General features: G+C 41.6%; 1 protein-coding gene across 7 annotated transcripts in view; it reads left to right on the plus strand.

Moving 5' to 3' along the window:
• The window catches only part of nrf1 (nuclear respiratory factor 1), a 73434-nt gene extending 53132 nt beyond the window's left edge, over positions 1 to 20302 (plus strand). For 5 of the 7 annotated variants that reach the window (XM_060842718.1, XM_060842719.1, XM_060842722.1 and 2 more), the window contains 2 exons: positions 6338 to 6463; positions 17149 to 20302. In XM_060842718.1, the coding sequence (XP_060698701.1) occupies positions 6338 to 6463; positions 17149 to 17321 (299 nt within the window). In that variant the 3' untranslated portion in view covers positions 17322 to 20302. The remainder of the gene's footprint in view (positions 1 to 6337; positions 6464 to 17148) is intronic. The other 2 variants (XM_060842724.1, XM_060842723.1) reach the window with 1 other exon arrangement.
• Positions 20303 to 25623: the final 5321 nt, after the last annotated feature.

Consider the following 25623-nt stretch of genomic DNA (forward strand, 5'->3'; position numbering starts at 1 on the left):
GAGCAGCCATGTTAAATTTAAATGAACGTTTGCTGATTTTTGTGCACAATCACTTTAAATTAGAGAGTCTTCTGTTGACTCAACATCTGTAATAGTTTGTCTCTATCAAGAAACCCAAATGATGGCCCGAATCTTTTGTATAGGACAGACCTGTTGAGCAAGAGAAGGTAAAGTGAATAGGGAAAGAGAGGGCAACACTAATTAAAATAAAATTAGAATAAAGACGCTTTGAGTCGATAGTAGTAAATGGAACATTTGAGACTGACATTTGATGCTGCATGATTAAATACATTGAAAAGAGTTCAGAGAAGATTCATGTGACTGATACCCAGGATAGGATATCTTAAAAGTCAGACAGCACTGCATCTGTATCATTAAAGTTTAGAAGATTGGGAAGTGATCTTTTGAACCGTGTAAAATCCTGAGGGGACTTGATAGGTGGATGCTGAAAGGTTGTTTTCCCTTACAGAAGCGATCAGAACCACTAAAAGTGGATGGTCATGAGGCTTTGTAACTCTCTTCCTCAGAGGGTGGTGGAGATAGGGTTATTGAATATTTCTGAGGAAGAGGTAGATACATTTTTGAGTCAAAGAATATCAAGAGTAGGTACGAGTATGGAGTTAAGATCACAACTGGCAGAGCAGGCTCAAAGGGATCAAAAGGCCAACTTCTGCTCCTAATTCATATGCTTGTCCTCATTTGGCAATGGACAAAAATGTCCTGGCAACATTTAAAAAGTGGCTGGATGTTGCGATGTAGTGGAGCAAACTACTGTGTTTTTTTAATTAAGGGATAAGTTGATCTGCAAGACTTACTTATATCTGTGTGGGATCAGATGCCAAGCTTGGATTTTAAATAGAATTTCCAGAGGGCAATTGAGGGAATTGAGAATTTCCACAACTGAGTTCCTGGGAAGGAGTGGCTTAGAGTAGAAAAGAGTCCCCATACAACTTGATTTGGGATGTGGTGGTTGGAGGAAGAGCAGTCATGGAAGATTGCAGCACAGGAAAACTCCCTGCCCATCATGCCTTTGCTGGCTCTTTGAAATCATCACCATTCCTGATTGCCCAGAAGGGAATTCTCTCTCCTTCAGCTAATTATCCACGTGACTTTTGAAAATTATCATTGAATCTGCTGTGATTACTCTTCAAGCCAGTATATTGCAGAATATAACTCATTGCCTCACTCCTTATTTCTGTAGTTTTCTCCATCACAATCCACCAAAGTATTTGCATTCACAGCTGTGCTGAGGGAGAGTATTCCCAGAAATACATCCAGGGAAGTTATTTGGGTGGAACTGAGAAATAAGAAAGGAATGATCACCTTATTGGGATTGTATTATAGACTCCCCTAATAGTCAGAGAGAAATTGAGAAACAAACTTGTATGGAGATCTGTTATCTGTAAGAATAATATGGTAGGGGATTTTAACTTTCCAAACATCGACTGGGATTGCCATAGTGTTGAAGGTTTAGATGGAGAGGAATTTCTTAAGTATATACAAGACAATTTTTTGATTCAGTATGTGGAGGTACCTACTAGAGAAGGTATAAAACTTGACCTACTCTTGGGAAATAAGGCAGGGCAGGTGACTGAGGTGTCAGTGGGGGATCACTTTGGGGCCAGCAACCATAATTCTATTCGTTTTAAAATAGTGATGGAAAAGGATAGACCAGATATAAAAGTTGAAGTTCTAAATTGGAGAAAGGCCAATTTTGGCGATATTAGGCAAGAACTTTCAAAAGCTGATTGGAAATGGGAAGCCTTCAGAAATGAGATAACAAGAATCCAGAGAAAGTATATTCCTGTCAGGGTGAAAGGGAAGGCTGGTAGGTATAGGAAATGCTGGATGACTAAAGAAATTGAGGGTTTGGTTAAAAACAAGAAGGAAACATATGTCAGGTATAGACAGAATAGATCGAATGAATCCTTAGAAGAGTATAAAGGAAGTAGGAGTATACTTAAGAGGGAAATCAGGAGGGCAAAAAGGGAACATGAGATAGCTTTGGCAAATAGAATTAAGGAGAATCCAAAGGGTTTTTACAAATATATTAAGGACAAAAGTGTAACTAGGGAGAGAATAGGCCCCTCAATGATCAACAAGGTGGCCTTTGTGTGGAGCCACAGAAAATGGGGGAGATACTAAATGAATATTTTGCATCAGTATTTACTGTGGAAAAGGATATGGAAGATATAGACTGTAGGGAAATAGATGGTGACATCTTGCAAAATGTCCAGATTACAGAGGAAGACGTGCTGGATGTCTTGAAATGCATAAAAATGGATAAATCCCCAGGACCTGATCAGGTGTACCCTAGAACTCTGTGGGAATCTAGAGAAGTGATTGCTGGGCCTCTTGCTGAGATATTTGTATCATCAATAGTTACAGGTGAGGTGCTGGAAGACTGGAGGTTGGCAAACGTGGTGCCATTGTTTAAGAAGGGCGGTAAAGACAAACCAGGGAACTATGGACCGGTGAGCCTGACCACAGCGGTGGGCAAGTTGTTGGAGGAAATCCTGAGTGACAGGATGTCCACGTATTTGGAAAGGCAAGGACTGATTATGGATAGTCAACATGGCTTTGTCCATGGGAAATCATGTCTCATAAACTTGATTGAGTCTTTTGAAGAAGTAACAAAGAAGATTGATGAGGGCAGAGCAGTAGATGTGATCTATATGGACTTCAGTAAGGTGTTCGACAAGGTTCCCCATGGGAGACTGGTTAGCAAGGTTAGATCTCATGGAATACAGGGAAGAACTAGCCATTTGGATACAAAACTGGCTCAAAGGTAGAAGACAGAGGGTGGTGGTGAAGGGTTGTTTTTCAGACTGAAGGCCTGTAACCAGTGGAGTGCCACAAGGATTGGTGCTGGGTCCACTACTTTTTGTCATTTACATAAATGATTTGGATGCGAGCATAAGAGGTACAGTTAGTAATTTTGCAGATGACACCAAAATTCGAGGTGGAGTGGACAGCGAAGCGGGTTGCCTCAGATTACAACAGGATCTGGGCCAATGGGCTGAGAAGTGGCAGATGGAGTTTAATTCAGATAAATGCGAGGTGCTGCATTTTGGGAAAGCAAATCTTAGCAGGGCTTATGCACTTAATGGTCAGGTCCTAGGGTGTGTTGCTGAACAAAGAAACCTTGAAGTGCAGGTTCATAGCTCCTTGAAAGTGGAGTCGCAGGTAGATAGGATAATGAAGAAGGCGTTTGGTATGCCTTCCTTTATTGGTCAGAGTATTGAGTACAGGAGTTGGGAGGTCATGTTGCGGCTGTACAGGACATTGGTTAGGCCACTGTTGGAATATTGCGTGCAGTTCTGGTCTCCTTCCTAACGGAATGATGTTATAAAACTTGAAAGGGTTCAGAAAAGATTTACAAGGATGTTGCCAGGGTTGGAAGATTTGAGCTATAGGGAGAGACTGAACAGGCTGGGGCTGTTTTCCCTGGAGCGTCGGAGGCTGAGGGGTGACCTTATAGAGGTTTATAAAATTATGAGGGCTATGGATACGATAAATAGACAAAGTCTTTTCCCTGGGGTCAGGGAGTCCAGAACCAGAGGGCATAGTTTTAGGGTGAGAGGGGAAAGATATAAAGGAGACCTAAGGGGCATGCAGAGGGTGGTACGTGTATGGAATGAGCTTCCAGAAGATGTAGTGGAAGCTGGTACAATTGCAACATTTAAAAGGCATTTGGATGGGTATATGAATAGGAAGAGTTGGAGGGAAATGGGCCGGGGTGCTGGCAGGTGGGACTAGATTGGGTTGGGATATCTGGTCAGCATGGATGAGTTGGACCGAAGGGTCTGTTTCCATGCTGTACATCTCTATGACTCTATCTAATTTTGGTTTGTTGAGCAAATTTAATTACTCCACCTCAAGTAGCCATGCTTTTAGTTGTCTAGGCTGTAAGTACTGGAAGTCCCCTCCGTACACTTCCTTGATCTAAGACATTCCTTCAAGCTTCCCACTTTGACCAAGATTTGGATCATCTTACCTAGCTTCTTTATTTAGCAAGTTAAGGTTCACCAACTTTCAACTTGTGCTCAATTGCCAGTGGATGTTGGCTTGGTTAAGATGTTTACTCCAGTGTGACACTGTTTAACATTGTCAATCAATAGAAGTAGGCAAAAAGGTTGGTGTCTTCATGGTTTGTGAGGCTCAGTAATATTAGAATGCACCCTCTCTCCAAACACCTGTCCCCACTCTTGAAGGGCTCCTGTTATGTAGGTACCTTTTCCAAGTAGCTGTTTATATATCAGGCTGTAGGCTGGGGAGGGAATTACCTTCCTATCTATCATTCAAAAAACATACAAGGCTTAAGAAATCCTGACACCAGCAATTCAATACTGTGTCAAACCTGAGGCTGTACTTACTGACTTGTTTAACTTTCACAATGTTCTGGGCACTGACTTTAGACATGAGGGCAATGAGAACACCCAAAGAGCAAACTGCTCTTAACTTAAGCTTTGATCTTTATTTTCTGTGTCTTCCACAAAGTCTCCTTGCTATGCATGCACATGGATGTATGTGTGCTTGAGCATGTTTTCATGTCTGTGTAACCTGTTTAATTCTCCATTCTGTGCTGGTGACCTCTCATATGGAATGTTGAACTGTTTGTTCATTGGGATTGCAATTCTCTTGCTACAGATTGTTACCAGAGGTTCGTGTAAAGAAATCAGCTTGATGCAACTAAGCATCTACCAACCTGACTCAATGTCAGCCACATCTCACGTGGCAGAGTGGTGATGTCATTTGGACTGATACCCAGTTCTTTCCGGGTGTGATTTTTTTTCAGTCGATGATGCATTTGTCTTTTGAGCAGCCGCAGAACTGTATATCTGATTTCCAGCGCCGGTTTTGTTGAAACTTGATCTCTGCCCTCTTCAGTGAGTTGAAATACTCATGCAGTGTAGAATAGTTCAGCCCCACACAAGGTCAGTTGAGGAAAAAAATGACGTTAGTAACCAAATGAGTTGGTAACCTCAGCCCAAAAAGTAGTTATAATGTGCATGTGTGTTGGAGTTGGTAATTTGCCACATTAGGTGAAGAGCTACCATACAGGATGCGATCCATGTTAAAAAGTATTGGAAACATTAACTAAATAAGATGGCCACACCAGCTTGGATTATATAATCCTAGCCATTACATTATAGAAGGAATGAAAGCAAAATAAGGAACTGTTTATTGAACAGGCTAAAAACTGCAGAAGTTTAAAAATAACATTCTGGCCTCTCCACCCCTCCCCACTCTCTTTTTCTGAGCTATGCATAGAAGGCTCACACTGGCCTCAGCAGCTCCTGACAGCTTGCCTTGTTCTAAGCGGCTCACGTGACCGCAGTAATCTGCAGCCTGTAATCACCAGCACAGGAGCAGCAAAACAAATCACCCCTTTGTGTCACACTGTAGATACTCTGCTTGAAACCCCCACTCTGGCTTTCTCTTCGGTTTCCCCTTAGCTCAGCGGAATAAAACCAGTTGCATCAGTTAGCCGTGCTTTTGTTGAAAGCAGATTCCAAAAAGCCCTCTTTCTGATGGATCAGTGAGTTTATCCATTGCAGAATTGAGCCAGGAACATTCCAGTTTGATTCTCAATCTGAGTTACCTGATGTCAAGTCAACAAGATGCTAAGGGTATTATAGTGAGATCAGTATTCCACATTTAGGGAGGAGCAACTCACCAATGCTTCTATCTCCACAATCTGCTGAGAGCAACCCCGACACACTGGTGGCATGTGTGCTTAAGGGTTATTGGGTGTGGATGGCTTCTATTGTTGAATGGACTGGCCATTCTTATTGGTTGGATGCACATGGCCACTTGGCTGAAATGCCTCTCCTCAGAAAACCTCTTTTCAACTGGAGAGGAAATAATATTATTGTTACTGTTAATGAAATATGTCAATCTGGTCATTGTGATGGATAAACAAGTAGTGCCTGGCCCTTTCTAGATACTTGCTGAATGAATGTGGGCATGGTTTGGAGGCTTTAATGAGCCACTTGAAGTCATCTACTAGGAGACAACAGCTTGAATTTATATAGTGCCTGTAAATTAGGAAAATGCCCCAAGGTCCTTCATTGCTGCATTATCAAACAAAATTTGAGCTACATAGGGATAAATTAGGAAACATGACCAAACTCAGAGTGGTAGATTTTAAGAAGCAACTTAAAGGAGGAGAGATGTCGAGGTTTGAGGAGGCAATTCCAGAGCTTAATGTTTAGGCAGCTGAAGGCACAGAGTGCTGAACATTAGGGGTGCTTGTGCTAGTGCTGCTGCTTTCAGATTGCGTGTGTCAGTGCCATTTCCATCATATTCCCCTCTCGTATTTTGCAATTCACAGTGGCCTTGTACGTTCCTGTAAAGGTTGCCGCTCCTTCCCAGTTGACCGCTGTCTGCCGCAGTACCACGGGCAGCAATCAACAGAAAGCCCCTGAGTGCAACAAACCGGATCGAGAAATCAGTGTTGGTAAAGATTCAAACCTGTGATCTTTAGTTTATTTTAAAATTTCTGAATATAAGAGGGCCCAGTCTGCATGGTATCACCCAGGTCACAGAAAGTGCATAATACAGGAAAGTGCCAACCATGAAAAGGGGGAAAGAGACTGAATATTGGTGTGGGTGAAGGTGCCCTGAATAACTTATGACCACTCCCATAAAAGTCAAAATTACAGGACTATGCAGAAAGAGCAGGTCATCAAAAAATGTGTCCAGCTTTTATACAGAGCTCGCACACACAGCGAGACAAATTCTGTGTTGTAGGATTCTGCAATACCAAATCATACAATCTGCAACTGAACCCATGGAAGAGGACTCTAGAAAGTTAAATTGCTTCTAAATCTCATGGCCTAGCAAGTAAAGGCATCAACCAGTGTTTTACTTGACATCCAATGAGTTAATTGTTTTCACTCAAGTCTGTGTTGGAGCAATACAAATCATGTCAGCTTCCTGGACCAAGGAACATAGGCCAACCAGAAAGTCAGAATTCTCCGAAACGTTTGCCAGACAGAAAGAGGCCATTGACCAATCAAATACTATTCTGCTTATTGTCCCTCCACAAGATGTAGGAGAAGAAGTAGGCTATTCAGCTCTCTCTATCTGGCAAAGTGTGGGTATTTGAGATGGTTAGGATTGGGCTTAATTGAGATGCCAACTCCAGTCAAGCATCCAACCTGCACACATTGTCAGGTCTAACACATAAAGCATAGACCCCCCTTGGTGATGTACTAAAGAACTCCCAGGATCTGTGGAACCATACTACAAATTTTCAAGAAAGGTGGGTGATATAATGAAAGTGAGGGGCAGCTCTGAGGGAAATATTCAACGTGCATTCATTTTAAGACAATACATAGGACTTGTGAGATTATTCTTTATATGACCATTGCATGAAAATTAGAGGAGTAGAGGTTGATTGCAAAAAAACAGTACCAGTTGCATTAAGACAGATTTTTCATCCATCTGTACATCTGAATATAATTCTAAATAGAGCCAAGTGATCAAGAGTGACAGATTTCATGTAAAAAAAAATGAAGGCGATTAGCAGAGGAGTAATTATTGTAATCGACTCGTGTGCAGATTGTGGTGCCTGGTAATCTATTACAGGGCAGCTTCAACTGGCCATATTTTAAGATATAGGATAATGAGCTTTAGAGCAGAAACAGCTGAGAGAGGCCATTCGCAACAATTGGTCCACAGCCTCACAGCAAGGGGCCATAAACTAAGCTAGCACCTGAACTGTTGTCACTCAGTATATAATAACATGTAATGCTTGGATATATGAAATGTTTATGTATATATAAATAGTTTTCTCCACCAAATAATCTGATACATTTATGATCAGTAATGAGCCCGTCCAGTGCTTTTCTTTATTTTGATTGTCTTGGTAGCTATACGTTCCCTGCAGCACAGTAATGCCGTTGGTGATGTTAATGGACTAGTAATCCAGAAACCTGGGTAATAACTCAGAAAATTACAGTTCACATCTCCATGTAGGATCTTGACAATTTCAATTCTGCTTTTTTAAAAAAAGATTTTTTTTAAAACCTCAGTATAAAGTAACCATGAAGCTATAATATTGTTGCAAAAACCAATTGAACCAATGTGCTTTAGGAAGAAAATTCACTGTCCTTGTGACTCCAGATGATTCAATGGTTGACAGCTAATTGCCCTCTGAAGTGGTCTAGGAAGCCCCTCATATATTAAGCAGCTGCAAAGAGTCAAAAGAAGCCCGCCATAACCTCCTGAAGGTAAATAGGGATAGGGAGTAAATTCTGATTTTGCAGGCAACATCCACCTGCCAGGAATTATGTTCATTAAATCCCATATTCTATGAATTCATTTTCCTTTCAATCACTTTATGCCATTATAAACTCACTTTTAAAGACTTGGGCACCTTAACCCATTAATTCAATCCTCATCTATGATCTATCCATGCTTTTCCGTTTAATGATATTTTCTCAACTCTTTCTCCCCCTCACCAGTAAATTTCTTATTAAGAATGCTTTTTCCTAAATATTTTTTCATTACCAAATTGGTGAGGTTTTGTTGGAGACAGTTCAAGGTATGTGTAGGAAGTGCTTTACCTCTCATTGGTGCTGCCCCTCAATAGCAGAGAGATTGAAAACCCTTTGAACTTGACTCGAATCTTACTCTCAACTCTTAGAGAAATGTATCAATTCTCTGCATGTGTGAGCACCATGGAAGAGCTGTCAGGTTTTGGAAATACAACCAGATGTTAGGGCTCTGCAGTCAAATGTAGGACTATACTTCTTGTCACAGCTCGCGCATGATGAACAATCTCTTCAGTTAGATGTAGAATGCAGTTCTAGTCTGCCCTAGTAATGTGCATGACACCAACCTCAAATGAGCACCCAATCTGTATCGTGACAATTTCCATTTCCTGATTTATCATCCAGAGTTCACGCCCAGTAGGAGTTGTAATCAGACAGTACCAGCCTCATTTCACATAAATGGTTTATAAGCAACCTGGGCCAAATTTAAATTCAACTCCAGCATCGAAAGGTTATTGTTCACCTGAGTTATTATGTTTGATTTTATTCTTCTTTTATTACTCAACTTTGACAGCCATTCTATGTTGTAGCACTGACTGCAAGGCTGAAATTCCCTCTATCGGAAAAATGTTGTGAAACATGAAAGGGTTCAGAAAAGATTTACAAGGATGTTGCCAGGGTTGGAGGATTTGAGCTACAGGGAGGGGCTGAACAGGCTGGGACTATTTTCCCTGGAGCGTTGGAGCTGAGGGGTGACGTTATAGAGGTTTACAAAATTATGAGGGGCATGGATTGGATAAATAGACAAAGTCTTTTCCCTGGGGTTGGGGAATCCAGAACTAGAGGGCATGGGTTTAGGGTGAAAGGGGAAAGATATAAAAGAGACCTAAGGGACAACTTCTTCACACAGAGGGTGGTACGTGTATGGAATGAGCTGCCAGAGGATGTGGTGGAGGCTGGTACAATTGCAACATTAAAGAGGCATTTGGATGGGTATATGAATAGGAAGGGTTTGGAGGGATATGGGCTGGATGCTGGCAGGTGGACTAGATTGGATTGGAATATCTGGTCGGCATGGACGGGTTGGACCGAAGGGTCTGTTTCCATGCTGTACATCTCTATGACTCTATGTCAGTCCCAGTCTCAGAAGATGAGTCTCCACTGCACCAGTATAAATATAACCTTTCAATGTTGCTTACTAGTCATTCTCCACTTGTAAGATTCTTCACATATTATGGAGACTTTTCTTGAAGAAAACTTCTTTCAGCATGTCCTGCGTTGCAGGCCATTTTAAGAGATCAGAAGTGCAATTTTAAAGGGGTCGAAGACCAAAGAGACTCGTGGGTGTTTGTGCGCAAACATTTGAAGTCAGCAGGACAGATTAACAAAACAATGAAAGCACGTGAGATCTTGTATTTTCTAATTAAAGACACAGAATATAAGAAGTTAGGCTAAATCTCTACAAAACACATGTCTACTGGAGTGCTGTGTCCAGTTGTGGAAGAAAAGTTACGTAATGAGTGGTTAGGGTTTTAGAATGTTCTGCCTGATAGGGTGAGGAATAGGTATAGTCACCATAGACTCAAAGGTATACAAGTCTGCTCTCTCCTGAGAGGAAGAGAGACAAGTAGTGAAGGTCAACACACCAAAAGCAAGGGGGGAAGTTGAGAAGGTATGAACTTCATAGTAACTTAAGCTGTTGTGTGAATTGAACATAAGCTGTTGGTGTCATTGCATCATAAACCAGCCATCCAGCTGAATCCCAGGTTGTAGTCATGGGGGGATAAAAACAAAGGAAGAAAGATTGCGGGAATGTGGAAATTGTTGGATTTCTCTTTGAAAGAACTGGAAACAAGCGCTATGGGTTACCTAGCCTTTTTGCTGTGCTGTACTGCTTTTGATTCCATTAAATGATGGGACAACATAAAAACCTCACCCAGAAAAGCAAACAGGCAACTGAGGCTGTTGGGGTTCCTCCAAGCTGTGCATATATACATGAAGAGACAGTTTTGATGCTGACGGTTACAGAATTGCCTAACATTTTATTGTAACAATGGTTCTATGGGTTAGCAAGAGTTTTTTTTTAATTTGAAACAAAGATTTTCATCTCATTATCTTTGCTGTGAAGTATTGTCTCTTACTAAAGGCATCAAAATTGACCGATTTCTTTTCAATGTCACTGTAGGACCTTTCACCCTGAATTCAGTTCTGCCAGAGGTTCATGAACTACAGTTAGGAGGAGTGATTCCAAAATATTTCTCTGCCGTAACCTAAGATTTCAGAGGCCAATTGTAAAGCGTCCTCCTGTTGCTGTAGCTGAGACAAGCTGAGTTTTGGAGTGTAGAGCCAGTAACGCACACATTCTATGAACAAATAAAACGTGCAAATCACTGCCATAACCACCTAAGCTGTAGCAAACAGCTTCTTTTTCTACTAGCAGTCTGTATCTGACCCAACTGGCCAGATACAAATTTTAAATAATAGCCAAACTGGTTAATGCATCAAGGAACTGAGTTGCTGAAATGAATTCCCCACTGTGTGGAGATAACTGATCTCAGCCCAGGTGTTGGTGGGTGAGAGCACTATCGATGGCCTGATGCCCTTTGAGCTGTGCAGAGAGAGACTAACTGGGGTATATTTTGTAACTGCTCTGTGCCTTGTCAATAACGATAGCATTTGGTGGGACAAAATTTACCTGGTGGTAGGTTCTTGAGCTGTACCCCAACAAATGTCTTAACAGCAGGGAGGAGGCAAGATGTGACTGCGAAAGTCGGTGGGGAAAGGAAGGGACGGAAGACTTCACATGGAAAGATTTTTCTTGTATTGAACTACTAATCAACAGTAAGTGATTTACTCAGCTCCCTGCTGTGTGTGCAGTGCACTAGAGAAGCTTAAATAGAAAATCTCACTCTAGGATAGCAGCTACAGTCCAATCTACTTATTTCCAAATCTGATATCATACAAAAAGCTTCCTAATGAAGGACATCTTTCCCAAAGGCCCAATTTGCACCGAATATAGGCCAGGTACTGATATCAATTCAACTGATTGGCTGTTAAAAGTGGGTTTCAGAACTGACAATCAGCAACTAGAAAGGAAAGTGTCAGCCTGATCTGCTTTGTGATTAATAACCAGTGGTTTAGTTAAAAACTGTGCAGGTGTGTGCAGAACCAAATATTAGATAAAAATAGGCTGGACTGTTCCCACAGTCAAATAGTTTGCTATTACTTATTATTTAGGCTTTATTGAGTAAAATGGTCACACGATTGCCTTGTGAAAATGACACCCACTGAATACGAAACCAGACACCAAGCAGAAATAATGTTAAGAAAGAAGTGAAAGAAAATCCATTCTGATTTCACATTTACCCAAGTCTCTCCCATCTCCCCCTCGTGATTGGTCTCACCCACTGTCTTGTTAAGAAGTGTCTCGTGACGTCTGAAGAGGATTTGTTGCTGAGCATTGTTATTGTGTGATTGGATTTAATAAGAATGCTATGTTCAAGTCAATCTTGTAGATGACTAATGAGTGTGGATTGTGACTAGAGACTTAGCAGTCCTTTGCTATTCACAGTCACAACCTGATATGTTTCAACACTTCTTGGGGGCAGTTGGCCAAAGCTGCTCTTCACATTGAGGATTCTAAACCTTGTGGCTGCAAATTTAAAATGCAGTGAGGAAATTATCCTTTTATACAAAGCATGGATAATTGGCAGATATTCTGCTACAAGGAATTATTGAAGCGAATGACATGGTGCATTGAAGGGAAAATTAGATGAACACATGAGGGAGAAATGAATCGAAGCATATTCTGATAGGGTTAAGTGATGTAAGTTGGAGAAGGTTCATCTTGAGCATAAATCCTGCCATAACTATTTGGGTCAAAAAGTCTGTTTCTGTGCTGAACATACTCAACAGTTCATGGAATTTCACTTTACCATGATTGTGATTTCTACTTATAAGTAATCCTTTATGGTATTAACTGCTAAAGGTAACTATCTGGCTCATCATTCACTGTCGTCAGCTCTTTCGCAATGTAAAATGAAATGTACCATGTCTGGAAGTAACATCTTGCAGTGACTCATCCTCTATTGTGCCCAAGAAACTCAAAGGAGGCATTTTGCCAATTTTGCTTGTACTGACTCTTCGATGGAGCAATCATGCTTTGCCCCACATTCTTGTTTTTGTCTGTAATCCTGCAAGTTCCTCTTCCTCAAGCAACTTTAAAATTATTCAAAATTATTATGAAATCAGTATCCACCATCTTCTCAGATAAAGTTTGAGATCCCAGCAATTCTATGTGAAAATACTGCTCCACATCTTCCCTCTAGACATTTACCAATGATTTTAAATCTCCGAAATCTATTCTTTGACCCACTTGCCATTGGGAATAGATTTTTCTCTATCCACTTTATCAAGTAACCTCATCATCTTGAAAAACCTCTTTCTTAATTTTCTCTGTTCCAAGGTTACAATCCTAAAGCTTCCAACCTCTCCTCAACATGATATCCCCTTCCCTGGAAAGGCACCTGTGTATGATTCCAAATAGCTAATGTGTTTCCTGAGGTGTGGTGTCAAGAATTGTTACAAGTTATTATATAAGTCCTTTTTCTCTCTGTTGTCCCATGAGATGTAGGCCAGAGGTGCCAACTTGGCATGGAGTGTGCAATCTCTGGGCAGCCAGTGACAGGTGTATGATACCCCCTGCTGTCCAAATCATGCTTTCAGTACACAAGTGTCTATTAATAGCCTGTAGTTTTAGATCCTCTTCATTTCTTTTGAGTGCTTTGATTTGGTTGTATGTTGCGGGGGGTGGGGAGAATGAGGGAGCTTTATATTTTTTGATATAATTTGAAAGCTTGTCAGCCAATGTCAGGGTGAAGATGTAAAGATTAGCTTAATTAGAGGTTGGTACTAGACATAGAGACATGAGTACCAAAGAAAAGCCTCCGTCTGTTTACAAATTAATCATCAATTATATAACCAGTAGGATTAACTCTACTTTGCTAAATCATTCAGATGCCTAAGTCCCTTGAATCTTTCAGCCTAAATTAAAAAAAAACCTTGGCACAGGAAGGCCCAGCAGACCTGGCTCAGCTGCAGAGGGTCAGCTAATGTTATTAAATGGGGAAAGATTTTTAAATGTTGGAGGTTTAGCTCTTTACCTTGTTTTCTTTATGTTTGCCACATTAGCACCCCTGTGGTAGGCCAACAAGCAAAAATCAAGTTTTTACATTTGTACAGCATCTTTCACAACTTCCAACAACCCAAGTGATCTGGCCAATTAAATGCTTTTGAGGAGCTGAACCACACAATAGAACCCAGGCTCCCATGATCCCAGGCTCAGTTTTAACTCTGTGTTGGGTGTTAAATGAGGGCACTCTCAGCTGAACTTGAGTTTGACAGGGGAATGTAGAAAAATCATCCATGTTTCCATCTGTCCTGCTCCTCTCCCCACCTCCTGAGGCATCGACTCTTTGTTAGTGTACCATTTCCATGGCCGCTTCTCTCCAACCCTTCAACCAACCTTCTATTTGTTATGTTTCATCCTTCACAGTGAATGTCAGCAGGCAGCGGATGTTGCCGAGTTTTCTGCTGAACTTAGTACTGCCCTTGTCTGGACTTATAGTCAATCTTTCAACAGGCGCAGGGGTAATTTTCCATCCTCCCTAACCCAGAGATACTGAGACCAATCGTAACATAAGGGATGAATCCATTTAACCCAAAAACAGACTAGGCTTCAAATTCACCAAAACTGCAATCAAGACCAAATCAACTAACTTTTCTCAACCTTATTTTACAATGGAAGAACACTTCCTCTGTTCATCCTCAGCATGAAGAAATTGTAATCGACGTAGAGGATATTTTCCTTTTGTATTTGGGTCCAGTATATTGTCTTTGAAAGATTCAGTTTAACTATGATCAAATAGAATGGTGGAACAGACCCAAGGAGGTGAATAACCTCTTCAGGTTACTAGCTGTATAATACGAGACAAGCAAGGAGATTGTGACCAATGTATCCCTCCCTCCATCCTTGTACTCTCCTAATAGCTGTGGGTGAAGAAGGAGTCCATTCAACCCATCAAGGCTACTTCAGCATTCAGTAAGATCACAGCTGATCTCTTAATCTTCAACTCCATTTTCCAGTCTTTTCCCAATAACTCTTGAATCACATACTGGTCAAAAAGTCTGTGTCAACCTTGAATATACTTAATGACACAGCCTCTATAGCCAAATGCCCTTACTCTCAGATTGTGCACTATGCTTCCAGGCTCTTCCACAAAGGGCTACAACTTATAGCATCTACCCTGTCAATACCCCAAACAATCTTGTCTTTTACAATAAGGTTGCTGCTCATTTTTCTAAACACCAATTATTACAGATCCTACCTACTCAACATCTCCTCATAAGGAGACCATCTATACCTGGGATCAACCTAGTAAACCTTCTCTGAACTATCTCCAATGCTAGTATATTTTTCCTTAGTAAGTAACTTTATGTAGTACCTAATTGCACTCATTTTGAAAATCTAAGTATATTATGTCTACAGGTTCCCCTTTATCTGCCCTGCTTGTTACCTTCTCAAAGAATTCTAATAAGTTTGTGGGTATGATTTCCCTTTTCTAAAGCCATGCATACTCTGCTTAAGTTTATTTTTATTCCTATTCCTTATTTATATTTTTATTCCTATCCCTTAATTATATTTTATTCTGCTATTACAATGGCAAGTGAGAGGTAAATTGGCTGTTATTTACTTGCTTTTTGTTACCTTCCCTGTTTGAAAAAGAATTTGACATGGTAGTTTTCCAATCTTCTGATTCCAATTTTCTGGAATCTAAGGGTGCAGTCACTATCTCTGCAGCAACTTCCTTTAATATTCTGGGATGCAAACAATCAGGTCCAGGAGATCTATTGGGCCGTGGGCCCCAGGAGTCTCCCTGTTCCTTTTTGTCTAATAATAGTTATTATATTTATTTCGTCTCGCACATTTGTCCTGTGAATATTTAATATTTTTGAAAAGCTTTCAAATCTTCTACCATGAAGAACAATACAAAGTATTTATGCAACTCCTCTGCCATTTCCTGGTTCCTCATTATTATTTCCCAGCCTCATTCCTTAAGGGGTCTGTGTTCACTTTGACCCCTCTCTTTCTTTCCAAGCGTTTAAAGAGCGACCTACGGTCTGCTCTGATATTATTTGCTATTTTACCCTCCGAATTCATTTTCTTCCTCTTTATGTTTTTACTAGTCTTTTCTTGGCTTTGTAAACATTCCCAGTCCTCTGGTTTACCTCTAATTATGGCCGCATTGTATGTTTTTGCTTTTATTTTGATATTATCCTTAGTTAACCATGGTTAGTTTATCCTCCCCCCTGTATTTCTTATTCCCTCCGTGGTTCTCTGTTTCTCAAGGGGAGAAAGCCATGTACTGATTCAAAATTAAAAAGCATCCAATAAGGCTGCTTTCTTTCCTTCTGCCCCAGGGTCACTTACACTAAATTCCCAGTAAAAGCCATTACACTACATTATTTAGTTTGGAAGCCATGATGTGGAAGTGCCATTGTTGGACTGGAGTGGACAAAGTCAGAACTTGCATGACACCAGGTTATAGTCCAATAGGTTTATTTGAAATCATAAGCTTTCAGAACATAGCCCCTTTGTCAAGTGAAATGACATCACCTGATGAAGGAACTATGCTCAAAAAGCTTGTGATTTCAAATAAATCTGTTGGACTATAACCTGGTGTTGTGTGACTTCTGACATAGTTTGGAAGGTAATTGGATAGTGCACAAGATAGAAAATAAGCCAGAGTACTTCGCAGAAAGGAACAAGGCACCAAACAGAAATGGAGAAATTGGAGGTGGTCACAGGCAGAGAGAGAGTTTGTAGCCTGCAGGATTTCAGGGAGAGACACCAGACAAGAAGACTGAAAATGCCACCATTACAGTTGGACATCAGATCAGAAGGTGTGATTTGGGATAGAATGTTGGAGGAGAAATAGTGGAGCAAGATTGTGCAGGAAATATTTCATTGAAAGTAGCAATGAAAGAATGCAGTTGTGACCAAACATTTCATGATCTGATGCTCCTTGTCAGGTGAGGGTTTGAACACGCGAATGTGTGAGAAGACTGCAAAGATTTATAGTCAAAGTTGATCAGCAGTATTGCTTGGTTACCTTGGGAATCGTGAAGTGTCTTTACAGAATTGTTCCTAATGAGCTTAAACAGGTTGGTCAGAGTCCCCATGATTTTGCAGAGTGGGTTATGAAAAAAGAGGGCATCATGGGACCATGAATAGCTTTCTTAATTTGTACTTTATGTTCCTATAGCTGACTCTCTAACTATGACCATGGTGTAATGTGTCCTTGACTGAGCAGAATTCCAAATAATATTTACTTCAAGCTCCACTTGAAGCATCTTTGATTTTTCAGTTGGAAGGGAGAGTGGTGTTGTCTTGACCAAAATAAATGTCTTGACCAATGAACCTTAAGACACAACTCAAAAAGTTGTTGGCCTAACTGGAGGTATCTACAGACTGGGCTGCTTTGCCAAAAATGAAATGGTTTGATTGTTGGGGAGGTAGGAATGATTGTGGCAAAGCTGTCTGTGTTGTTAACTGGCTGACTCTTTCTGTTTCCTTCATTACCAGGCCTGGTGCAGATCCCAGTGAGCATGTACCAGACAGTCGTCACCAGCCTGGCTCAGGGTAACAGACCTGTGCAGGTTGCAATGGCCCCCGTCACTACTCGAATGACAGAAATCCAGTCATCTGCGGTAACCGTGGAAGGGCAAGCTGTGGAGGTAGTGACATTGGAGCAGTGAGGAGACCACCAAAGAACAAAGCAACTTTTCTGTTCTTCAGAAGTCCAACATTGCAGTACTGCAATCAGGTGTCTAGTGCATTGACAGGTGGCCGTGAAAATAAAAGTGCCCTATGTGGGTTTAGTGTTGGGGAGAGAAATGATAGAGGACTTCTCTTCTCTTATATTACCCTCTGAGAGATTTCTAGCTCTTGTATTTACTGTTTTATATTGGAAGGGAAGAAAAATCAAACCTATTTGTATAAGTTTCTCTGTATTTATGCACAAAGTGTTTGTGTCTGTCTCTGAAGACTGAGGCCTTGTTTATTAAGGGTCTAGCTTGGAATCTTTATCATTGTGATTCTAGAGGTTTGGATCAACTCTGGAGGGTTGGTGTTTGGGAGGATAGGGTGTCTGCATTTTCCATTTCAATAAAAATTGGAGCAGGACCTGAACCCCAAACCCTTTAAAAGTTACTACCTGGTTGGTGTGCAGATTTTTACTTTATTGCTCTTTCGCTAGTTGTAATATTACATGTCAAAGCAGAAGAATTTTATATCCCCATCACTTTAGTAAACAACCTCACCAGCTATGGGGACAGAGAGATACAGAATATCAGCTCGAGTTTCCCCTTCCGATCCCTGTATGAGCACATTAAGGTACACGTACTGTTGAGTGAGGGCAGAACAAAGCTCTGCACTGAATCCCCTCTCACTGAAGTAAGGTGTCAAACGTTAGACGACACAAGTTTGACCCATCGGGAGAAGACAATAGAATAAAATCTTCGAGACGTTTAGTGAATTGGAGTGTAAGTGTAGTTGGGTCTCATCCCCCACCAAAGCAAACTGGCCAAGGAACCTATTGAGTACCATCATTAATTTTTAATCATTTTAATTTTTTGCACATTTTATTTGTTTCCTATTAAATCCACAACCTATGAGTGTAGAAGCTGAGTTCCAGCCAGACCTTAGTTCAGTTTGTTGCTATAAATTATCATAGATCAGGATTACTTTGCCTGTCTTTGGGCATGGGCTTCTGACAGTGGGCAGTGAGATTGGAAATGCAGCAGGGGTGCAGTGAACCACTTTGAAGCTGCACTTCACTCACTTCGACAGTGTCTACTTAATGAGCAGTCATGAAAGGTTTTTAGAGAATTTGTTTTGCACTAACTTTAAAAAACTTGTGTAATCGTAATGTAACAATAGCAGATGTTGTTAATGTTAGGCAATTCATGTAGTAAAATATCCCCAAAGAGTAGAAAGTAGGCTCAGTTTAACATTAGTGGAGTCTGATGCTTCTGTCTAAATAGAATACTTTCCCCATTGGATGCTTTTCCCCTGTTTGGGAAATTTTAAACACATAGTAGGTGTCAATATCATTCAAGCCATTTAATTAAATAGTTTTATTCAGCAAGTTAACCTGTGCAAAATTATTGTAAGTACCAGCATTATTCAAAGTTACTTGCATGTAAAAGATATTTTAGATTTTGCATTCATACAGTTTAGTTGAACTGAACCAATTTAAAGACATTTCCAATCTCAGTATTTAATTCTAGGCCTTGTTTCTCCTGGTTTTCTGAAGGAAAACAATTTCTTTTTGGAGTATGAAGAGAACCTAATAATCAAGTTGAGCTCATGAACAAGATTGACTAAGAGTTAGATGATACTAAAGTTTGGCTTAATTTCATATTATCAAAATGAGCTCATGAAAGGGCGTAAGAGAGGTTAAAATAGTAACTGGAGGAAGAACAAGAAGCTCTTTCACTCACACCCTAACAAAATGAAATAAAGTTGGCTGGTACTGCAAGTTGTAGATATTGACACCTTTCCCCATTGATGTACCAGTTGTAGTGATTAATTTGCTGTTATAGTTATGTATAAGTGAAGGGAGCTTAATAAAGTTAAAATACTGCAAGACCAGGCGCTCCTTTAAACTGCTTCAGTATTCCTTGTCATTGACCTTTCCTGATCTGGTTTACAGCCATGTATCTATCATACACTGCAATGTTGATACTCGGGTTATTTGAGAATATTTGGCCCACCCTTTGTCAAAAATTTGTACTTAATCTAATATGCTTTAATGTTTGTGCCAATATGCTTCTTGTATGCTGTTCTTAATTCATCACTTCCACCATCTATGCCACAGCAGTGCTTCAGCCTAGTGTTATACAAATTAGAATCCTGTCCAGAGTTTGCAAGGCTGGACAATCTGCAGTGGTACTTTCAGATGCTATTTGCATGTCACCATTGATGATATGGAAGTTTTCTGCAAACTTCAGTAAAATCCTGGTGACAACACTGCAATATATTTACTTTCTCCTTTCCTCCTCTGTTGTCCTGTTCAGTCCTATCCAGCAATCTTCCACATTGAGGCAATTGGGAGACTGGATTCTGATTCCTCCATTTGACAAAATGGGTGATGGATAATGCAACAACCACAATAGTATTAGCAAAATACCTTGCAAAAGCTGTTGACGTTGGGTGGGTGGGGGTAGGAGGGCAAGGTAATGGGAGCAATTTGGTCTCCACCGAAATTTAATGTGATTCCATGTACTGTGAAAAGAGAGCAAACCAGAATGGATTGGAAGTGCTTCCTCCTTCGGATACTCACAACTTTATATGGGGAGGATTGGAGGGAATATAAAATTACCATGGTCCTCCATACTTTCTGGTTAGTACCATGGACCAATGGATGCGCCAGATGGTGGCCATTGCAAAGAGTGAATCTTCATATAGATATGAATACTGTATATAATAAAGAAAAGTTCTTTTAAGTGCTGAAGGTGAGTACAGGTCTTAAAAGTACTGTGGTTTGTTTGCTACAATATTTAATTCCCCTTGGATACTCTGAAAATGTATTTGAATGAAGACATTTGCATTTGATTTTGTTTTATATGTTGCTTTTTTTTGGTTTGGGAACTGTGGTTTGTTATATAAACACTGTTTCCTTTTTTGGACATAGCGAGCTCATGGTGTGTAATAAAGATGTGAATAATCCTGGTAAGATGGAGGCTGATGGACTTTGCCACTTTTATTACAGCCGCGTGATAATCCTTGTAACTTCAATGCAAAGGCAAGGATAGAGGATTTGCTAAAGTACTGAAGGTATTATAACACTGGTAACCAGTGCAAAATGATCACTATTATGACAACTGGGCTTATCCATTTGGTGAGATGACAATATATTTGGTTGTGCATCAGTCTACATTCAGCACGTTTGTCCATGAAAGCAAACATTTTCCCTCCCTCTCACACTCTCTCAATTTCTCTATTCCCACTTAATGACCACTTAACCACTTTCAACTCCCTTTCTTTACTGGGTTTTCATTTATTATTCCCATGTCTTCCTCTTCTTCCTTTACCAAACACCCCTCTCCCACTCCCCACCCCCCACCCCCATTTTTATCCTTTGTACATCAATCGTTCTCCTCTTTTCTCCACATTTCTTTCTTCTCATTTATCTATATCACTCGAGGAGATAATGTGTTGTTTTGATACATACATTTAATACAAGCCGACCAATAAGAGGTAGATAATTGGTAAGTATCTTCACATTTATTTGATAAACAAACACACAATCATTTACATCAGGACAAAACTAGGTTTTACTTTCATTCAAGCATGATTTCTTGCCTTTTTATTTCTATTTACAACCAAAATTAAATTGTCACTGCTTTGACTAAGGTTCTAATAGAATTATGAATCGAGATTTTCTTGACTTTGGAGGCCCTCCTCAAATCCACGCTCATCAACCTCCATATGGTTTCTCATCAATTAGGGCCCGTGGATATTAAAACTAGCACTTGATTGGCAATTTCATTCACTGAGTACAAGCGATTGGAGTTAGAAAGGAAAGACAGACTTGGATTTGAAAATGCTTTTTTAACCAGTATGTAGAACTTTGGAAGGCTTTGATTTGCATGTGACCATGATGTACTTGGGCTGGGAGTGCTTCAGGTAATTTGTAAGTGTTGGAAATTGAATAAGTTGTGCTTCCTACCATGTCAACATGCTCTGCAATGACACAAAAATCCTCCTTGAAGTATTGAAAAATTCCTGGAGTTTGAACTCTGCATTGATTCAGGAATAAGATACTTGGAAGACTTAGTGACAGGTTTGTCGACCAGCCCCACACCATGGTGCATTCTTCTTATCGAAGGCATTTTCTTGTCTAACCCCCATCTCTGTCAATGGAAGTTGGGTTTGATGCTGGAGCACTTTTGCTATCCAAAGACTTAACACATTAAATCACTGGAATAAATCTTTTAAAATCTCAAGACAGAAACCTCAGGAAGTGGATTAAAGGAATTTTCCAGGTTCCTTTTTCCTTATTCTTCCTGGGATGTTTCATTTTTTTCTCACGCAGGAGAGTTTAAGGACAATTGCGAATGTCTGGTCACAACACCAACCACCCTGACTGGTACAACTGATGGACCAACTGATCTTATGAACAAGGAGCAAGAGTAGACCACCTGGCCCTTCAAACCTGCTCTGCCATTAAAAAGGACCATGGCTCCTTTGATTTTGACCTCAACTCATACTCCTGCATACCCCCGATAATCTTTCATCCCTGTGGTAATCAAGCACTATGTATCTCTACCTAAAAATGTTCAAAGATTCTGCATCCGTTGTCTTTTGAGGAAATTCTAAAAACTCTGAATCTCCTGAGATTTTTTCCCCCTCATCTCTATCATACATGGGTAACCCTTTATTTTTAAACTATGATTCCTAGTTCTAGATTGTCTACAAGAGGAAATATCCTTTCCATGTCCACAAGGTCAAGTCGCCTTAGGATTTCATATTAATCATAGAAATCCATAGTGTGGACAAAAGCCAATCGTGTCCACACCAACCCTCTGAAGAACATCCCACCCAGACCCAACCCCCTACCCTATCCCCGTAATCCTACATTTCCTGTAGCTAATTCACCTAGCCTGTACATCCCTAGACACTATGGCTAGTTGGTTTAAGTCAACTCTGACTCTCCAAAGGATACAGGCCTAACCTTCCTAAAGGAAAACTGTTCTTTAAAAGTATTAATGTAGTAATCTTTTGACCTTCCAAAATATTAACATTCTTTTGTAACTATGTGATTAGTACTGTACACGACACTCTAGATGCAGTCTTACCAACGCCTTGTATAACTGAAGCATAACCTCCCTACTCTTGTTTTTAATTCCTCTTGCGACAAAACAACATTCTGTTAGCTTTCCTGATTACTTACTGTACCTGCAGACTAGCCTTCTGTAATTTGTGGATTACACCCAGGTGTCTCTGCATTTCAGAACTCTGCAACCCCTCACCATTTAAACAATATGCATGTTTATACCAAAATGGGCAATTTCACAATTTTCCACATTATATCCCATTTGCTATGTGCTTAATTTATCTATAACTCTTTGTAGGCTTATGTCCTCTTCATAACTTATCTTTGTGCCATCACCAAAATTAGCCAACACACCTTAGGTCCCTGCATCCAAATAATTTATATAAATTGTAAAGAGTTGACTACCCGCATCAAGCATCCACCCAAACAGGTCTTCCTTTGGAACATTGTGGAGGAAGCACTTTCTTTCCCCCAACCCAATTAACAAAATCATTGTAGCCACTGACCACTGTCACATATCACTCTTGACATCCTGTCAACCTATATTTTTTACTTTCTGGCTTCCTGTTAAATCTCCCATCCATGCCAAAATGTTACCCCCTAACACCGTGAACTTTTAACTTTTGCAATAATTTTTGATGTGACTCCTTTTTAATTGCCTTCTGCAAATCTCAGCACACTACATCTACTGGTCCCCCTTTATCTACAGCAAAAGTTACTTCTTCAAAGAATTACAATAAGTTAGGTAAACATGTTTCTATTTGACAGATCCGTGTTGACTTATACCTTGAGCTTATCCAAGTGTCCTGTAACAGCTTTAATAGTAGGTTCTAACATTTTCCCTATGACATGTTAAATTAACCGCTTGCAGTTTCCTGCTTTCTGCCTGCCTCCCTTTTTAAATAAAGGAGATACATTTACTAATCGAAAGAAACCATTCCTGAATCTTGATTTGTTTTTTGTAGCATATACTGTTCCTCACACTTTGCCAATTTCCCTTTGGGGCTGAAAAATGTGTTGCTGGTTAAAGCACATCCAAGGAACAGGAAATTCGACGTTTCGGGCCAGAGCCCTTCATCAGGAATGAGGACAGGGTGCCAGGCAGGCTAAGATAAAAGGTAGGGAGGAGGGACTTGGGGGAGGGGCGATGGAGATGTGATAGGTGGAAGGAGGTCAAGGTGAGGGTGATAGGCCGGAGTGGGGTGGGGGCGGAGAGGTCAGGAAGAAGATTGCAGGTTAGGAGGGCGGTGCTGAGTTCAAGGGAATCGACTGAGACAAGGTGAGGGGAGGGGAAATGAGGAAACTGGAGAAATCTGAGATCATCCCTTGTGGTTGGAGGGTTCCCAGGCGGAAGATGAGGCGCTCTTCCTCCAACCGTCGTGTTGTTAAGTTCTGGCAATGGAGGAGTCCAAGGACCTGCATGTCCTTGGTGGAGTGGGAAGGAGAGTTAAAGTGTTGAGCCATGGGGTGGTTGGGTTGGTTGGTCTGGGCGTCCCAGAGGTGTTCCCTGAAGCGTTCCGCAAGTAGGCGGCTCATCTCTCCAATATAGAGGAGGCCACATCGGGTGCAGCGGATGCAATAGATGATGTGTGTGGAGGTGCAGGTGAATTTGTGGCGGATATGGAAGGATCCCTTGGGGCCTTGGAGAGAAGTAAGGGAGGAGGTGTGGGCGCAAGTTTTGTATTTCCTGCGGTTGCAGGGGAAGATGCCGGGAGTGGAGGTTGGGTTGGTTGGGGGTGTGGACCTGACGAGGGAGTCATGAAGGGAGTGGTCTTTGCGGAACGCTGATAGGGGAGGGGAGGGAAATATATCCCTGATGGTGGGGTCCGTTTGGAGTTGGCGGAAATGACAGCGGATGATACGCTATATACGGAGGTTGGTGGGGTGGTAGGTGAGAACCAGTGGGGTTCTGTCTTGGTGGCGGTTGGAGGGGCGGGGCTCAAGGGCGGAGGTGCGGGAAGTGGAGGAGATGCGGCGGAGGGCATCGTTGATCACGTCTGGAGGGAGTCTGCGGTCCTTGAAGAAGGAGGCCATCTGGGCTGTACAGTATTGGAACTGGTCCTCCTGGGAGCAGATGCGGCAGAGACGAAGGAATTGGGAATATGGGATTGAGTTTTTACAGGGGGCAGGGTGGGAGGAGGTGTCGTCCAGGTAGCTGTGGGAGTCAGTCGGTTTATAGTAGATGTCTGTGTTGAGTCGGTCGCCCGAGGTAGAAATGGAAAGGTCTAGGAAGGGGAGGGAGGAGTCTGAGACAGTCCAGGTGAATTTGAGGTCGGGATGGAAGGTGTTGGTAAAGTTGATGAGCTGTTCAACCTCCTCGTGGGAGCACGAGGCAGCGCCGATACAGTCATCGATGTAGCGGAGGAAAAGGTGGGGGGTGGTGCCAGTGTAGTTGCGGAAGATGGACTGTTCCACATATCCTACAAAGAGACAGACATAGCTGGGGCCCATGCGGGTGCCCATGGCAACTCCTTTAGTTTGGAGGAAGTGGGAGGATTGGAAAGAGAAGTTATTCAGGGTGAGGACCAGTTCAGTCAGACGAAGGAGGGTGTCAGTGGAAGAGTACTGGTTGGTGCGGCGGGAAAGGAAGAAGCGGAGGGCTTTGAGTACTTCGTGATGGGAGATGGAGGTGTACAGGGACTGGATGTCCATCGTGAAGATAAGGTGTTGGGGACCGGGGAAGCGAAAATCATGGAGGAGGTGGAGGGCGTGGGTGGTGTCCCGAACGTATCTGCCACAAATTCACCTGCACCTCCACACACATCATCTATTGCATCCACTGCACCCGATGTGGCCTCCTCTATATTGGAGAGACGGGCCGCCTACTTGTGGAATGCTTCAGGGAACACCTCTGGGACGCCCGGACCAACCAACCCAACCACCCCATGGCTCAACACTTTAACTCTCCCTCCCACTCCACCGAGGACATGCAGGTCCTTGGACTCCTCCATCACCAGAACATAACAACACGACAGTTGGAGGAAGAGCGCCTCATCTTCCGCCTGGGAACCCTCCAACCACAAGGGATGATCTCAGATTTCTCCAGTTTCCTCATTTCCCCTCCCCCCACCTTGTCTCAGTCGATTCCCTTGAACTCAGCACCGCCCTCCTAACCTGCAATTTTCTTCCTGACCTCTTTCCCCCCCCCCAACCCACTCCGGCCTATCACCCTCACCTTGACCTCCTTCCACCTATCACATCTCCATCGCCCCTCCCCC

Source organism: Hemiscyllium ocellatum, chromosome 23 (assembly GCF_020745735.1).
Source record: "Hemiscyllium ocellatum isolate sHemOce1 chromosome 23, sHemOce1.pat.X.cur, whole genome shotgun sequence".
In the NCBI taxonomy this organism is placed as follows: domain Eukaryota; kingdom Metazoa; phylum Chordata; class Chondrichthyes; order Orectolobiformes; family Hemiscylliidae; genus Hemiscyllium; species Hemiscyllium ocellatum.